The sequence below is a fragment of the Phodopus roborovskii genome, unplaced genomic scaffold, assembly GCF_943737965.1.
Source record: "Phodopus roborovskii unplaced genomic scaffold, PHOROB, whole genome shotgun sequence".
Taxonomy (NCBI): domain Eukaryota; kingdom Metazoa; phylum Chordata; class Mammalia; order Rodentia; family Cricetidae; genus Phodopus; species Phodopus roborovskii.
This window is the reverse complement of record NW_026126415.1, coordinates 2,118,798-2,137,213: the sequence shown is the minus strand read 5'-3', so window position 1 is coordinate 2,137,213 and position 18,416 is coordinate 2,118,798. Positions and strand designations below refer to the sequence as shown.

The window sequence follows — 18,416 nt, the reverse complement described above, 5'->3', positions numbered from 1 at the left end:
ATAACATGCTAACTCACTTTAAGCCAGTGAATAGCCCAAGAAGGGGACTCTTTCTTTGACTAATGCGTTGTTTTGAACTGAAGGTGGGGTAAGAGACCAGCAGGCACCAGGTTTCCTCTTTGTACCTTCTGTGATGGAGAAGGTGTGAATAGAACTAGAACAGGACGTCCTAAAGCTCACACACTGACATTTTCAGTCACACCCAAATACACGAGTCCTTTGTATTATGGAAGCGACCTGAAACACTTAGACCTTTCTATCAATTCCACATAATATTTCTATCCTGGGTCATAATCTGAATGGTTTACCTTAATGACTTAATTATTTTGAACTGAACATGCTGATGGTGTCTATGTGTCCCATATCTTAGCTGCCTTCTGAAAACTCAAAGCACTTCTAAAACTGAAAGGGAAAATGAAGCTATACAAATGTTACACAGAGGAAAAAAAAAGTATTCCACCAAAGGAAGAGTAGACTGAGCATGATTGGCACAATATAAAACAACCAATTAATCATTACCTTAGTGCTTTATTTAAAGACATATTTTATAGTAAGTTTTCTAAACCTGATCACTTTGTGGTTTGCATATCCTGTGTAAACACTGCCTGATTAGGACCATATTTCTTAACATTTCAGGGTTACAATAATTTAGCGAACACAGAACTACTGTTCCACCCTACCCAAATATTTATTCTAGCCTATGAAATCACACTGTTTCAAAAACTACCGATGCACCTACTGTTTTTCTACTTAGAAGGACAAAAATATGATTTTAAAAAAAAATCTTTGACTCTTAAAACACAAAAGTAAATCTGCCAGGTTATGGCTTCCAAATTCTCAACCCTCTCCTTCTAGGGTTGTTTTTAGGGACTGAAATTAAACCAAGACATTCTAGTATGAGTTTAATAGCCGTCTTAGGAGCTAGTTTAAATCATTTGTCAAGCACTAATATTTTAAATTTATAAACTTCAGAAGGAAGATAGCTTTTGAAGCTAAGGGGGGAAAAAAACAAAAACAAAAAACAAAACAGAGAACAGTAGTATTTTTTTGTGCAGTTGCCCAGAAATCCAGTTACAAAGTGGTCCTATTGTGTTTTATAATCTACATTTACTTTTTGGCAGAGCAGAAAGGAAAAAAAAAAAAGTCAAACTTGAAGACCTACAACAAAACTGAAAGATGGCATCATTTTTTTAATTATTATTTTTAAAATGTCCCTTTGACATTGAGATATCAACCAAGACAATATTTAACGTTTGTAAAAGACAAAGCAGGAAAAGAAGCTGCAGCTGCTCTGTGATTGTCACTGAACAGGTGTGCGCTGCTGCACCACACCAGAGAGACTGGACGCACCTCTTGGGGATGCCCACAGAAAGCCCGCGTGGGACTTGGTGTTGATGTGGGACTCATTTCCTCAGATGTGGCCAGAAAACAACAGGCGATGAGAAGAGTCCTGGTGACCCATCTGGGCAAATTCGGAGCAGACATTCCTCCAAACAGATCAATACTATCCAAGGTGCAGCTGAAAAACAGAATGGGTTTGTACCGCTATGCAAACACCAAAGCTGCTTAATCACAAGGCCAAAAGCGATGGGAGCCCGTGTTTTCCACAGTGTGTTTTTTGCCGGTGACCTCAATCCCGACCCGCAAGGCCACCCTCTCTGGGACTAGAAGTAATCGTGTACTAGGTCTTCTGGCCACTAGGGAAACCTATGGAATGCTGGCATTTCTGGCAACGGTAACTACTGCATCTGTGTTGGCGTAGCCAGACAATGACAAGGCACCAAAAAAGCCTCATTGGTGCAGCCCAGTTAGTAGAGTGGGCGCCCTAAGTATTTGATATGACGAAAAGGAAATGAAAAATAGAAACGGGTGGCCAGATATGGTGACACATACTTGTTATCCCAGCACAAAGAAGCTGGAAGCTGGAGTTAAAGTAAGTCATCCTCAGCTACATAGCAAGTTTGAGGCCAACCCAGGTTACACGAGGTCCTGTCTAGAAAGGCAAACAAAGAAAACTTACCTTTTCCCCCAGTCGTTCTGGAATGATACGGGTACAGCTTGGATTAAATTAATTTAAGTAGTTTTGTGGCACATATATATTCATACATATATGCTTGATTTGTGTGGATAAACCAAATATTTTTATTGAGATAAATACGCTTTGAACTCCCTCGTATTGTTTGTTTTCTAGTTTCTATTTAGCTTGATAAACAATATCATCCTCCTGGGGTAGCATTCATAGATAGTTTTATGATCATTTTATGCCAAATTATGTTTATATAAATGAATATTACATCTAATAAGCACATGCGAGGTATATCAGTGTTTCTATGGCTTAATTTTTTTTTAAAGGGTGAAATTGTAGTCCTTAAAGCAGTAATTCCAAAAAGTGCGAAAAAAATAAACAGAATTAAAATGTGGTCCTTATTGTGTGACAAAACTTTCCATGGAGAGATGCAACACACATATCAACTCACTCCAGATAGGGATCCCGTGACAGAACAAAGGACAGATAGCACCAAAGTCCAACCCGGTGAATCAGTGAGTTTTATTGGGGATACTTACAGGAGTATGGGTGAGGAGCACAGATGACTTAAAGACAGCTATATCACCATTGCCAACCCCTGCATGGCTGACAGTGCACAAAACAGTTCCCAAGTGACTCCAGTCTCAACCTGCCCTAGGCAGCTCTGCAAATTTCTGCTTCTTCCAGGCAGCCCATCTGATCTGAGTCTTTGGTCTTCTTTGTAGCTCAAGCAGGAAGGAGCCTAGTGAATCTGGTCATTCCGGGGGACTTCCTGAAGCTATTTTGAGTTGTTTGCCTTCCTGCTTTGCTTAAGGAGTTTCCTTTAGGATAGATGGTCTCAATCCTCACTGTTACACAGCAGTCCTACACTCACCTAGGCAAAAAAGACCGCATCGGGGATGCTGAAGAGAGTCAAGGGGGCCTAGAACACTCACTATGCACCCAGCTCTCGCACAGATTGCCTGAGTTCAGTTTCCCACCACCCACCATGGTCCATCTTCTGGACTGCTTGGAACACCTGCACACAACAGGTGTATAGGCCAAATTTATTTTTTTTAAAAAAAAACATAATCTTTTTTATAAAATGACCTATCTGCATCTGGGGGTATGAGTATAATTTGAACATCTTACAAGGTCCCAGTATTAAAAATTAAGAAAGTTCCCTCAACTTCCAAAGGCTAACTGATGATGGGAGCCCAAAAGATGTGTTTCAACTGGAAACAAATATAAAATTGTGCAATTATGTTTCAATATTAAAGACATTTAAATGCCCACTGGTAGCCATAAGATTCTGTTTTCTACCGCCTAAGATCATCTCTGCATTTAGAATGCTTATTTTTCAACTCCAGAAAAACAGTTTGATTTTTTAAAATCTAGCTAAAACAGAAGCTGGCAGGGAAAAAAAAAAAAATTATAGGATGGCGAGGAGACAAGTAGCAGTAACTGTTAGTTTTCCTTTAGGTAGGTTTCCCCGGAATGGGGTGGGGACATTTGAAGGGGAGAAAACAAACTTTTCTTCCGCTGCCACATTATAAGCATGTCTGAGTAAAGAAGGAATAATTCAACTTTGAAATTCTGCCATTAAGTGGTGGTGGCTCCTGCTCCTGCTCGGGCGACAGTTTGCTATTAATTGTTAATGTCGCCTACCATTAGAGGGCACTAAACAACTCCACATTAATGCGTTGGAGGAAAGAGAAAAGGAGACGAGGAAAGGGGAGGGAGAGTATGGGCAGAGTCCGGGGGAGGGAGGGGGGGACAGAAACCGGGAAGGGCTGGGAAAGGGAGAAGAGGGAAGTGGGAGGCGGGAGGAAAAGCCAGGAGAGGAAGGAGACAGACAAACAGGCAGGCAGACAGACACAGACAAAATGAATCTGGAAAGATTAAGAAGGATGTGGAGCCCCAGGGCCGTCTAAAGTGAGCGAAAAGCCGGCCCTCCCGGGCCACCCACTCCCCTCCCCTCTCCTCCGTCCTCACGACTGCAATTATAAAGCGAAAAGCGGCGGCGAGGTCACCGCTTCCACCAGCCTGCTGCCGCGGGTGCGCGCGGAGCTGGTGCGGCCGGCGGCCGCGGGCTTTGTGATTCATGCCCACTTTCAAAGGGGGGCTTGGGCCCGTCTGAGAGGCACCCAAACAACTGTCTTCTAATATTAGCACGGCTGTATTTCGGGATCTATTATAGTCTGTCCAGACAGATCCCATTGTAATGGGATCTTTTATTAAAAGATTAGCACTATCTCCTGCAGTTGGTGGAAAAAAATCTGTTATCGCTGAGTTATTTGCAGTTGTGGAGGGGGTGAGGAGGCTGGTGGAAGATGGGGGTGGGGGGAAGAGAGGAGGAACCCGAGGGGGGTCGGGAGGGGGGAGCGGGTGGAAGGGCGTGGGAGGGGGGGTAGAAAAGAAGGGAGAATTTGAAATCCATAGAACAAATCCCAATAACCTGAGAATGTCCAAGGATTTTTGTCTGCACGGTTCGCTGTTTGTTGCCGTTCGGGCTTCAAAGGCAAAAAGAATAGAAATTTAAGAGGCAGCTTTGAAATCAACAATATAGCATTTTCCGTGAAGTAATCGTTTTATTATAAAAGGAAATATCGCCTCCTCGGTTTCATTCAGCCGTGCCAGAAAATGTTATAAATGAGAAGACCCGCCAACTTTCGGCGAAGAATGCCAGGCATTGCACTCAATAAACTGAGGCTGCAGAAGTTCAATATCATGGTGCAATCTTTTTTTTTTTTTTTTTTTTTTTTTTTAATATGAGAGAGGGAGGGCGGGCGGGAGGGAGGGAGGGAGGCTGAGGCTCGGGACAGAAACTGGGGCGTCTCGGAGCGGGGGAGGAGGGGGCAGACCGCCTACGTCGGCGCCCCCGCTCGGGGCTGCGACTGCGGACGCCGCGAAGGGAAAGGGGAGAAAGGGAGAGGGCGACACGGCCGGGGGCGACCGGCTCCGAGGTGTTAAACATTTTTGTTTGCCTCTGACTTGAGGAGACCGAGGGCCGCGTCCCGGCAGCGTTCCTCCAGGGTGGAAGGTGTCGGGGTCGGGGCTCTTAGCAACCACTCCAGGCTGGGGGACTCGGGGAGGGGGGACGGGGAGAGCGGGGCACGGCGGCCGCAAAGTGAGACTCGCCAGAGACCCCGGGACGCAGAACGTCGCCGGGACCCGGCGCCCAGGCTCAGCGGGGAGGGTCCCGAAACTGCGCCCCGGGGCTGAGCAGCTCCGGGATCCTGCGGCATTTGAAGAATTCTCTCTGGAGCCCTGGAGCAAAGGTGCCGGGGACCAACTCCCGGGGTCCCCTGGCTCCGCCGGCCGCCTCTTCCAGCGCCGGCACTCACACGCGCGCGCACACGCGCGCACACACTCACTCACTCACACACTCGCACGCACACTCGCACGCCACCCCGGGCGCGCCGGCTGCGAGCGGCGGCGTGCAGGACTGAAGTGGATGCTCTCCAACCCCGAAGCGTCGCCCCCAGCCCCCGCCCCTGCGGCCGACCCCTCCCGCTCCTGCGCAAATAAGAACTCGGCGATTCCCCTCCTGCCTCTTTGATTTCGGGCACCTCCGACAGATAATTGGGAAGGGTTTCCAGAAGGTGGGAAATGTCACCTGATTCACACTGAACTTTTAAAAGCTCCCCACCCCCAAAGAGCCGGCACACCCTCGGTCGCGGCCGCCCTCCCACAGCCCCACACACTGGGAGACCGCCCACCGCAAACCTTAAGACCCCCGTCTAGATTTAAAGCGCGGCTGCGCCCGGCTTCTGACGTCCATTGAATCGCGCGGGCGGCCGGTGGCGAGCGCGGGGCTGCGCCAGGATCGCTGCGCCCTCCGCCGCTCGCCTCTGCGACGCGCGCCGCTCGCCCGAGCCACCCGCCGCCGCGCTCCTCGCCCTGCGCCTGCCCCAGGATGGTCTGCGCCCGGCACCAGCCCGGCGGGCTCTGCCTCCTGCTGCTGCTACTCAGCCAGTTCATGGAGGACCGCAGCGCCCAGGGTGAGTGCAGGGCATGCGCCCGGAGGCTCGGCTGGGCCACCGGCTCTACTTCTCTGTCGCCTCGACCTGGCCCGTTTCTGACCGACGCTGCTCTCGGAAGATGTTGGAACCACTCGGCTCCTCCGGGAGAAGGGAGCTGGGGGAAAGGACTAAAGCGGTGACACTTTGGAGAGCAGAGTTTAGAGTCGGGTTGTCCTCAAAAAGGAAAAGGCGTGACTGGGTGAGCTGGAACCTCAGTAGTTAGAGATAGATGCTCCAAGTTGTGGTCATAATGACTTCAGATGTTATCGCCCCTGGTTGGCTCGGGAGAAGGGCGAGCATCCATAATAGCCTGGAGACTGTAATCGACCTACTAACGAGCCCACCTATCTTCCTTCCGTATCTTTTGGTGACTTTTTTAAAAGATGACTTGGGGTGGGGGATGGGAGATACCGAATTTTCTTGGGTGGCTGGGGGGACGCGGTTTCAGAAACTTTGCCCAAACTTGGAAATGTGGGTACTGAGATTTTTTAGAGGGAGGTAGTGTTGGTGGATGCTCCTTCCACATCTCTCCCTGTGCCCCGCGGAGGGGGGGGGGGGGACGGAGAGGAAAAAAGGACAAGACAAATTATTAGCCCCAAGTGTTTTAAGTACTTTATAGTCTTCTCCGCTCTGCCTCCTTCATGTCTGCAAACTTTCTGTACAACAATTAGCAGCCCACGAGCGGCTTAGATTCTGACGTGGATTAAAGAGCAAATGTCGGAAGTTTATCTTCTAAAAATTTTTTAATGATTTATTTTATAACAATTAGTCTCCGGGCAGGATTTTTTTTTTTTTAAATAGTGATGACCCATGCGCTCCAGTTGCTCGAGTCGCTTCGGTGATTCATGAGAAGTATTCTTGTCCAAAGTCCGAACCCAGGGAAAGGGCTGGGGGGGGGGGGTATTTGCAAAGAGTTCTTGGTAGACATGAGGTAGGTGTATGTGAGCCGAGCCGGAGGAAGCCTCCCCGCTTTAGCCCTGCAGCTTTGCATGTTAGAGCCGGAAGGTTTTGTGTGTTGTAAGCTGCTCTCCCGGGCACTGGCCCTAGCCGTCTGCCCGACACTAGGCTGGGCAGCCCGCCTTTCTGATAGGGGCGCTGCCTGGGTGCCGGGACGTGGGCGCCAGGGAAAGCAGCCCTCGGAGATTTCGAAAGACCGCGGTGGCTGCGGCGGGCCGTGCTCCGGGCTGGCGGATTGCAAAACGGGCCCGACGGGCGGGTTGCGCCTCGAGGCCGCACAGGGCAGATCCAGGCCGGGCCCGGCTGCCTCTGTTTGCTTTCATTTTTTTTTTTTTCTCAAGTGTCTCCTGCTTGATCTGTTTCTGAAGATTCATATTCATTCTCCCTACTCCCCCCCCACACACTCCCTCGCTCCCTCCTTCCCTCCCTTCCGCGTCTGCTCTCTCTACTTTCTTAACCCCTGTCACAAATAATTCTCTTACCGCCTACATGAAACCAACATGCAAAAACATCCGTCGCACCCTGTTTCTGTCAGGTTCTTTAATCTGCTCTTCCAGTCGCTGCAGGTTATGAAATGGGACGAATAAAAGTAAACAGTCTAGTAAAAAGTCAATGCAAGCTGCACGTGTTGTGTCTGGGTCACTGGGAGCTGACATTGATATGGCTGAGACGCAGCGGCGGTGGCTGCTCCAGCCCACCTCCCACCTCGGTGATGGCGCTCTCTCTCCCTCTCTCTCTCTCTCTCTCTCTCTCTCTCTCTCTCTCTCTCTCTCTGCCCTCCCCCTCGATCGCTTGGTCCCCAGACCCCCCCCAGGCCTCTTTGCCGGGTTCTAGCCCCCTTCCTTCGCCTACCCCACTACTCATTCACCTCCTGATCCCCGTCTCTTCACAGCTGGGAATTGCTGGCTGCGCCAAGCCAAGAACGGCCGCTGCCAGGTCCTGTATAAGACCGAGCTCACCAAAGAGGAGTGTTGCAGCACCGGCCGTCTGAGTACCTCGTGGACCGAGGAGGATGTGAACGACAATACTCTCTTCAAGTGGATGATTTTCAACGGGGGCGCCCCCAACTGCATCCCCTGTAAAGGTGGGCTTTTCTTCCCTAGGCAGCAGGCCCTCAGTAGAGGGCGTCTTGCCCTCAGCTTTCCCACTGTCTGGCTGGGGCTTAGGACTGGCAGAGTTTTGTTCCGTTTCTCCATGTTCTCGCCTCCCCCCTCCCCCCCCCCCCGGTAGATTGAGCTAGGTGGAATCCAGCTCATGCTGTAGGCAAAACAAGGTCGGCCGAGGTCGGGTCCTCTGGCTTCTTAGCTGAATGCTGTAGTGAAGGCGGCGGCCAACCAGTGTGGTCTTTGAGGGAATTTGGATACAGGATGCAGCCTGAGGTCCCCAGCCCCCATCCCTTCCAGTCTTCCAGGAGACAGCCGGGAGGGGGGGGACCTCCATCTCTGATGCACGATTGCGCGAGGCATTTGAGACCACCACCCCACCCCATCTGGTCCCCCAACCGCCTGGCCTCGGTCTGAGTCCCTGCCTCTTTCCAACTCTTAGAAACGTGTGAGAATGTGGACTGCGGGCCTGGGAAAAAATGCCGAATGAACAAGAAGAATAAACCCCGATGCGTCTGTGCCCCAGACTGTTCCAACATCACCTGGAAGGGTCCAGTGTGTGGGCTGGATGGGAAAACCTACCGCAATGAATGTGCGCTCCTCAAGGCCAGATGTAAAGAGCAGCCGGAACTGGAAGTCCAGTACCAGGGCAAATGTAAAAGTAGGTACCACCCTTCAGCATCTTATACATTCATAGACTCTTGAAGACCCAAGAGGGATAGTTAGTACAGTCTACACAAAGAGCCAGGGATCAGTATAGTAATACCGAATAAAGGGGCTGTTTTCTAACTCCTAAAGGGTGATGAAGGAGCCAGCCCTGAGTCACAGGCCCTCTGGGAAACAGCCAGGCCCCCGAATGCCTGTTAAAATCTGGATGTTTCACTTTAGTAATTCCCTTCATAACAACATCAACTGTTTACTTTCTAAGGACCAGAAGGCGCCTACTGAAAGGTCTCCCTCCTTTTTTTTTTTTTTTTTTTTTTTTCCAGAGACTTGCCGGGATGTTCTCTGTCCGGGCAGCTCCACCTGTGTGGTGGACCAGACAAACAATGCCTACTGTGTCACCTGCAATCGCATTTGCCCAGAACCCGCCTCTTCTGAGCAGTACCTGTGTGGGAATGATGGAGTGACTTACCCTAGCGCCTGCCACCTGAGAAAGGCCACCTGTTTGCTGGGCAGATCGATTGGATTAGCCTATGAGGGAAAATGTATCAGTAGGTATTCTGGATTGAGGAAAGAAAAGAAGAAGAAAATGTATCGGTTCTAATTGGGTGGGGCTGTTCATTGAGCAAATCCAAGCCCACCTCAGTTTGGGTGAAAACTGTTTAACTAAAACGTCCCTCCTGAAGAACCACTGTCTTCTTATGCATTGACCCGGCAGCAAGAAGCAGAAAACAGCGTTCTGTCTTAGGAAACTTAGAGCTCACACAATTTTACACATTTTTTCAAAAGTGCCAGACTCGCTGCAAGTGAAAAATAATTACTTAACAGTTCCTAAAACCTGTTACCAGATTCCAGTAATTGATGGCATTTGATTTTGTTTTTTTTTTTTTTAATCACACTTGTAGGAAGCAATCACATGCATATTTAAATCAAGGATGTTGTAAAAATCAAAGAATATTGTGTTTAATGCAGTTCTATAAGATGTAAGAAGCCCCGGTGTGTGTGTGTGTGTGTGTGTGTGTGTGTGTGTGTGTGTGTGTGTGATTGCAAAGCAGTTTAATTTAACGTCTTCATTACTCCCTTTAGTAAGTGACAGTATGTATTATGTGTGTGTGTGTGTGTGTATGTGTATACACACACGTAGGGAATGAAGGGAAGGAAGGGAGACATACAGTTTGCTCATCACAGTGTCTTATATCCTAGAAGCAAAGTCCTGTGAAGACATCCAGTGTGGTGGTGGAAAAAAATGCCTGTGGGATTTCAAGGTTGGCCGAGGCCGTTGCTCTCTCTGTGATGAGCTTTGCCCTGACAGTAAGTCGGATGAGCCGGTCTGTGCCAGTGACAATGCCACTTACGCCAGCCAGTGTGCCATGAAGGAAGCTGCCTGCTCGTCTGGCGTACTGCTCGAAGTGAAGCACTCCGGATCTTGCAACTGTAAGTGTGATTTTTAACCTTGCTGCAATTTCAGGCATTTCCAGGAGAGCCCTGGGGAATTGGACAGTTTAAAAAGCACGCAGACCTCCCTGTGTAAACCCGTGTCTGTTAAAGCTAGGTAGCTGCTAAATTTCACCAGCAAGTCGCTGATCCTCAGCCAAACTCTGCAGTGTTTCCTGGCCTTCAGGGTCCGTCTGATGGCCTTCCACTGGGTTGCCTATGAAAGCCTCTCTGCAGTTGTTTGATGCTCATTCTTTCCTTCTAGTATCTTGCTTTGCTGTTGCTTCATTAACACTGGAATCTAAACTAACTGCTTCAAAAGTTTGGGGGGGGGGTTGTTTTTCTTTTCTTTCTTTCTTTTTTTTTTTTCAAAGACAGCTTTATATTATCACACCTGGGCTGCGGCTTATCGCAGTTGCCGCTACTAACTCTGGATTAAGGAGAAAAGCAGTTATACCTAGAACACAAGAGCGCTTTTTATCTGATTTCAGGAATCTGCCTGTAAAACCTGAGCCATTGATTCTTCAGAACTTTCTGCAATTTTGACTTCATAGATTATGGTGGTTTGTTTGTCGTTTGTTTTTTAAGTAAACTTACTGCATAACTGCAGATGCCAAAAAAAAAACAAAGAAAAATAAAAAGCATCACACTGCAAGTCATGTAAAAATGCACCGCTGTAATGAGGCTGTATCAGAGGGCTTTGAAAACATACACTGAGCTGCTTCTGCGCTGTTGTCATCCGTGTTTAAACAACAGCTCCCCCTATATTCATTCCCCCATCTAGCCATCTCGGAAGACACGGAGGAGGAGGAAGAGGAGGAGGACCAGGACTACAGCTTTCCTATCTCTTCCATTCTAGAGTGGTAAACGCTCCACCAGTGCTCAGTGTTGACAAAGCCTCTGGGCAAAACAGAACACAACAAAAGAAAAGGGGGGAAAAAAGATAGAAAAGAAAATAAGGAAAAGAAAAAATATATTGTCTATAATGTAAATAAGTGTATGCTTATTTATTTGGGGGGAAAAGTATACATGCAAGGACCTTGTCCTAAAGCTCTCTCCGGGCCACAATGTTACTCACTGGGCATGGAGAGATCGTCATGTTGTGGGTCTACTGGGTGAGGCCTATAGTTGAGACTTGTAGACGTTTATTTATACTGTGTCATGTTTTATAATTTATACATAAAATGTCTGATTGACTGTATGCCTTGTTTTTGAAGAAATTTATTCGTGAAAGGAAGAGCAGTTGTTATTTATTGTGAGGTCTCTTGCTTGTAAAGTAAAACCGCCCCCCCCCCCGACTCTCCCCACCCTGTAAACCATTGAAGTTCATTCCTTAGGACCCACTCACTGACCCATCTCCCTTCATTTCACTGCTGTTAGACTCTTCTCCACCTCTTAGCAAGTTTGCATGTCAGTTTCTGTCATGTTTATTTATTGGATTCTCAGCTGCCTACTCTGTACATACCTGATCCTTTCGGGTTTTGTTTACAAGGAATCTTGACTGACCAAAAGGCATTGTAACTCTGCCTCGGGTACAGAGGATATGCATCTTGGAGGAAATGTCTGCTTCTGTTCCCTTGTTCTGGGGAAAACATTGTGAGCGAGTATGAGAGCCAGGGGCATTAAAATTCTAGAAATGTGCTTTTGTGATGTTACAGATCCAAAGACGTGGTGATGGGGTGGGCGTCAGGAGACTAAAGGGAGGTGGAAGTTACACTTTCAACCTGTCACCTAGTGTTCCCTTTGAGGCAGTCGGCTGTACCTTCTCAATTAGTTCTTTTTCAACCAATGTGTCACTAAAAGTTCCGTCAAAGCTTCTATCAGTTCAAGTTTCTTGCTTTTCATAATACTTTTTTCTGATGCAATTTTATATTTTCAAACATGGCAAGTTAAATATAAATTCATTTAAATATATAGTTTTGTACTTTTCTACCATGTAAATGTGCAATGTATATAAAAGTTATAATGTGTATTTGTAAATAAACAATGAGTGAAAAAAATAAAAAAAAATAAAATTTAAAAAGCCAGTGGTCTCAGAGTCCCTGTTGAGAAGTAACCTGTTCTGGCTTTTGAGTAAAAATGCACACGATACAAGGATATAGTTACCGTTGATACTGAATGCTGAGGGCAATGGGGTAAGATACAAATCAGTCAGAGCTGAAAAGGTGGCTCAGAAGTTAATGTGTTCTCCATCCGTTTGGAGAACTTAAGCTGTACTTCCACAGCCACAAGTTAGCTATAGCTCCAAGGGATCCAGTGTCATTTAAGGGCATCTAGGGGCACACACACACACACACACACACACACACAACTTAAAAATGGTCTCTTACTCATACGTGTCAAATAAGGATTAGAAGCATGGCTCCACAGTTAGGAGTACTCCATGCTCTTACAGAGGAGCCAGGGTTAGTTCCCAGCACCATGAAGTCTTACACATGAAGTCTTACAACAGTATGTTACTTCAGTTCTATAGAATCAATCCCATCACTAGGTATGCACACATGCAGGGAAACACATAGACATATCCATTTTTTAAATTATCTTATTTGTATGGGTTTTATTATGCCTGGAGTTACAGGTCGTTCTGAGCTGTCCTGTGAATGCTGGGAACCAAACCATGGTATTCTGGTAGAGTAGCAAGTGCTCTTAACTGCTGACCCATCTCTCCAGCCTTAAATAAATGTTTAAAAACAAAGAAAGACACAAACCAGTGGAGCTTGAAAATTAAGAGACCCAGCAATTCTGGCAGGACAGGCATGTGTCAATAGCCACTGCAGATTTTCCCTGAAGCTCATCTATGCTACAGTGTCTATAAACACCTCATTACTGGTCCTAGCTATCTTGTCACAGCCAGGGGACTGCTATAGCCCGCTGAACTCATCTAAATAAAGCATGTTTCCTATTGCTTACAAGGTAACATTTGCTACAAGGTAACATTTGCTAGGCAGTTTTCTCAGTGGCTAAAACCACTTGCGCCTCTTCCCGAGGACCAGAGTACAATTCCCAGCACCCACATCAGGCCGCTCACAACTGCCCACTTCTACTCCAACTCTGAGGGATCTGATGACCTTTCTGGCCTCAGTTGGACACATGTGTGCTGTGTGCACACTCAGACACACAGGCATAAAAAAAAAAAAGTAAAATTGTTTTTAAAATAAGAAGATGATCACATACATCACAAAAGGAAAAATAGAAACAGACTGATACATATTTGACAAGCACAGTCAAAAATCCACATATGAGGCTGGGCAGTATAGTGATGGCCAGGTAAGGACACAGGTGACTCCCTCCATATTGTCTATGATCCAGTGAATAATAAGAAGAAAGGAGAAAGTCTGTCAATATTTTATGTTTTACTATACATTGAAGAGCCTCAGAATGGTATTCGGGACAGAAACCATGGTCTCTGTAATACACGGGGACACAAAAATCATCGACACGGGTTTCTAGTTCATAGTTCATTGTGTGGTTTATATTCCAAACCTAAGCGTGAAAAAAAAAAAAAAAAAAAAAAAAAGTCAGTGAATTGTAAACTGGAAAGAAATGAACAAAAAAACTAGGAGGCAAACAGTCAAAAGCAGTATCACCAGGACTAAACAAGTATGTTCCTTCAAATGCCAAGGTCCTGGTTGTTAAGTTTATCCCTTTTTCTTATGAATGACTACAAAAGTTACCATCAGAGACCACTAGCTCTCAACTAGTCACCCAAGGAGAAATTACGTAGAAACAAGGGTAGGCACTTATTTAATGATCAGGATTCTGGAAAATTTTGTCTCACAGATTCCCAGGAAAGGGGGAAATGGAGGTACAGAAATCTAAACAACAGCCATTGACCCTAAGATGGAGAGGTTAATAAATTCTCCAGGGCAGACAAGCTTCTTGCTTCCACTAGGGCCAGCCTCTCAGGAGGAAAGAGGACTGGCCAGATACAGTTTCATGCCCTTCCTGAAGTAGGTTTGTGGCTTCATCCTGGGATGCGACACACCCTTAAAGCTGTTACCAATCAGGGTAAAAAACATCACACTTCGTAAGTAGGGCTGGTAAATCGGACAGCTTGCCTTTTAAACAACATCACTTTATTTGTGTAAAATTGTATTCTTTAGTTGTCAGTATCAAGCATGCCTCTTTAAAAGACACCTGCTCTCAAGTTCCTTCTCAGAACTGCATACTTCCCACTAATCTTAATTATCTTCATCAGCATCCCCGACCACCACAAAAAGAAAAAAAAGACAAGAAGAGGCAGAAGAGAATCTTTACTGGGTGAGTACTCTACCCAGTCCTAGAAATTTCTTTTTATCTAATAATAAGGCTATTAAGAGAAACAGTTGCTAATAAGTAATTTTAATATTGGTTTGATAACATCCTCATCCTTCAGAACTGCAAACTGTGAAATGATAATGGGAAAAAAAATCAGTCAAAAGCCCAATTTTTGTCAAATGTCACTCAAGTTTAGATTTTTGTATACTATGTGAAATATGGTTCTTCGAAGATGACAGAAATTAAATCTTCTTTAATTGAAAACACTTTCAAACAAGACAACTAAAAGGCACCTGCAAGATTGTACTTAAGAGAGAAACACTGTGAGGCAGACTGGGTTAATTCACAGACCTGGGATATTCTTCAGTGAAAAGTCCGGTATCCACACTAAAAAGGCTAAAAACTGATTACTGTACTGTAATTATGTCAAAGAACAGACCTACAGTCAGGAAGGATAGAGGTACAAAATGTACATATAACCCATAAAGAGCTTTCTCTGTTAGCTGGGCGGTGATGGCACACCCTTAATCCTAGCACTTGGGAAGCAGAGGCAGGCAGATCTCTGTGAGTTCAAGACCAGCCTGGTCTACAAAAGCAAGTCCCAGGACAGGTTCCAAAACTACAGGGAAACCCTGTTTCAAAAAAAACAAAACAAAACAAAACAAAACAAAAAAACAGTATTCTCTATTTTATCATAGTCTTCATATCTAGTATACAGAAAGACAGTACAAAAAGATAAAAGAGCATATTGCCAACAGACAAGTCACAGTGAAAGTTGTAGGGATTTTAGCGCTATCATTTTTGATAGCATACATATCAAATTTCCTGTATTTTTGAAAATGAATCCAAACGAAAGCTCATAACTTTAAAAGTCATTCTCAGCAAGGAAAGGGACCCAGCAGACATCTATCTCCACATCCTCCAAGGAATCAAGTAAAATACCAAGTCACTTTTAAAAGTCCCTGGTGGCCAGCAGTGAGATGGCCCCAGGGGTTCAGGAACTTGAGGCCAAGCCTAACGAACTCAAGCTGAGTTCGATCCCTGGAACCATCTGGAAGTTACCCTCTTACCACTGCACACACACACACCGCGGGGCGAGGGTGAACCCACACACATCAACACACAAACAAGATGAATGAATGAATGCAATGAGAAACTAAACATATGACAGAAAATGACTGACGCTGGGAAACAATTGCAGTGAGTCAGTAATTCGACTTAAATGACCAATGTGGGCAGTAGAGAATTCCTGAAGAATAAATTTCCCAAATGGAGACTCAGTCGTTTCTTAAAAATGAGAGAAAAAAAAAAAAAAAAAAAAAAACCACTCCAGATACCCAACATAGCTATTCTCTCCACTGTTTGCCATGCAAAGTAAACAACTAAATAAACCTCCCTGGGTCTCGGTTTCTGTGTCTGACATCAGGATAGGGAAACTACTTACCTCACAACAACGTCACGAGAAATTAGAACACTGGAGATGTATATCTATAAAGTGTTGATTCAGTGGCCGGCACCCCAGATGGACAGTAAATAAGTTTCACCCCTGCTGCCATAATTTCTATTAGGTAAAGAAAAATACTATTGTGATTATCACCCAGTAATAATAATAAATGAGAAATGATGCCAACTGAGACCTGAAGCAGGAGCATAAATAATATTTGAAGGGAGGTAAATATAATATTTATTATATAATATTTATTTTGTACATGTTGGTATCTAACAAAGCTTAACAGTTCTAAGTTCTATAGCAAAAGCGATCTATTTTCAAAAATAGACTTAGAGGTATTATTTCCTATGAAATTTTATAAAAAGGAACTCACCCATCAACTTTTCCAAAACCCAAAACGTACCTTGTATCTTTTTTTTCACACACCCAACTTAATTAATTCTTGCTAGTAAAACAAACAAAATCAGTTGTTTTTGTTTGTTTGTTTTTTGGTTTCTTTTTTAATTTTGGTTCAGATGTCTGCATCAGACTATAGACCACTAAAGGGAATAAGAGAGCTGAGTGCTTACAAGCTATCAAATATGCGAATATAAACTATGCAATTGTTAGGTTAGAAAGAAGCCTGTTGACTAATGAAACTCGTTTATTAAAGGGGTTTTTTTCTTCTTCAAAATCTAGCTCCCAAGATTGATCCATCTCTGCTGGTCCCATCCCACTTCCCATTCACAGCACAAGGCAATCCCTACAGCAGCCAAAAGTTGTTATGTAAATAGACTCCAGGCATGCTTGCTCTGTGTAGTCAGCAGACCTGCCCAGACATGTCCAAATCCCAGCTTCTATTTTGTTGGAATCCCCCCATGAGCCCTGGATGGTCACTGGGGTTTGCCATCCTTGAGCCTCAGACATCTTGGCTGGTACCACCAAGATTCCTGTGGCAGAGACCTTCAAACACTTAAAAACATATTCTCTGGATTAGAACAAATGTCGTTCTGGCAAAGCTGAACTTTGTCATTTTTCTATTTTAAGAATATGGCCAAGGAACCAACTGGCAAGGCTAGTGGCTAGATATATTCCCACCAAATATCTCTTGTATTCATTCCCCAAGGACTCAGGTCTCTGGCTACAGAGAACAAGCGTTTTTTTCAATAACTTTGGACTCCAGCAAGAAGTCAGAGTTAAAACTTAAAATCCGGGTGAAGAGAGGTTTAGATATATTGTTTCCCATGGAAATTTGAGGAGGTTAAAAAAAAAATTCACTTACCCACAAACATTTTTAAAACAAAAAACTGTGCCTCTAAATTGAGTCCAGTTTAAAAAAAAAAAAAAAAAAAAAAGCCCAAATCTTGGTAGATCTCTACTCCAGCAACAACAACAAAATCAATTGGATCATCCCACAGTTTCCACAGCTTGAGTCCGTGTCTGCAGGTAACAGAGACTGAATAATTCAAAAGCAGTGAAAACAGACACTACCTCCCCACCACGAGTGGACAGGGAAGGAGCCCTCACCCCAGAGACTGGCCGGAGTCTCTCGCCGGGTAAGAGTCAGGAATGACAACACATTTAACATATTCCATCTACATGCAGATATTTCCAATGGGAATGATAAGAAAGCAAGGAGTCATGACTGATGGTCAAGCATCTCTGTTCCCATGCATAAATGTACAATTTTCTGGGAATCTCAAAATTAGCCTATAAGCCATTTACAATTTCAAAACTTGTTATTTAAAAAAAGAAAACAACAGCTGCCTTAAGTCCCTTGTGCAACCACTGTGACCCGTGGCTTCGCCTTATCAGCTGCAATCCTATCTACCACACCTCAGAACCCTCAACGTGATCTCACCAAAAGGGAGGAGACCACGCCTTAAAACCACTCTGAACAAACAAACCGGAAGATACTCAATCGTGTATACTGCTAAGCACGCGCGCGCACGCGTGCACACACACGTACAACAGCCTAGACCCACACTTGAGTATCGGCTATCCTTTTTAAAGTATCGCTCCTTCTGGTAAAGGCCATGCTTAAGTCTATGCTAAAATTTCTCCTGTGTAAACTCCAGTTGCACTCTGTACCGAGTCCTGAAGTTCCTTTCCTGCACTACAGTGGTTCTCAACCGTGGTAATGCTGCGACCCTTGAATACAGCCCATGCTATGGTGATCGCCAGCCAGGAAGCTACTTCACTGCTGCATCATTGCCGTAATTGTGCTGTTATAAATTGTAATGTAAGTATCTGATAGTCAGGATGCCTGATACGTGACTCACGTGGGGGTCATGCCCCACAGGTTGAGAAACACTGGTCTGCATAGTCACAGAGCAGAAGACACTAAAGACAGCCCCGGAATGCTCCAAATAGCAGCATGGAGCTATCTGTACCTCCAGCTCCCCCTGCCAAGGCAAGACACGGTGACTGAAATTCTCAAGCACAAGCAAGGTTTAATGCCTAGACCAGAAGCATGAGTGCGGCTGGAAATGGATTACAAAGTCCGTGTGGCCCGCCAATATATCTCCCACCCAAAGACACAC

The 18,416-nt window shown here is 45.4% G+C and overlaps 1 protein-coding gene across 1 annotated transcript; it reads left to right on the top strand.

Moving 5' to 3' along the window:
- Positions 1–5,548: 5,548 nt before the first annotated feature.
- Fst (follistatin) lies at positions 5,549–11,424 on the top strand. Its single transcript, XM_051183081.1, has 6 exons — positions 5,549–6,009; positions 7,880–8,071; positions 8,533–8,751; positions 9,080–9,304; positions 9,957–10,187; positions 10,972–11,424. Exons 1-6 carry the CDS (start codon positions 5,925–5,927, stop codon positions 11,052–11,054), a joined length of 1,035 nt encoding a protein of 344 aa, XP_051039038.1. The 5' UTR covers positions 5,549–5,924; the 3' UTR covers positions 11,055–11,424.
- The last annotated feature ends 6,992 nt before the right edge of the window (positions 11,425–18,416 follow it).

Excerpts from the sequence above, each read along its gene's own strand:
- Fst (XM_051183081.1), top strand. The coding sequence starts at position 5,925 with ATGGTCTGCGCCCGGCACCAGCCCGGCGGGCTCTGCCTCCTGCTGCTG. Across the intron at positions 6,010-7,879 it reads GGAGGACCGCAGCGCCCAGG|CTGGGAATTGCTGGCTGCGC; the intron begins GTGAGTGCAGGG and ends GTCTCTTCACAG. Across the intron at positions 9,305-9,956 it reads CTATGAGGGAAAATGTATCA|AAGCAAAGTCCTGTGAAGAC; the intron begins GTAGGTATTCTG and ends CTTATATCCTAG.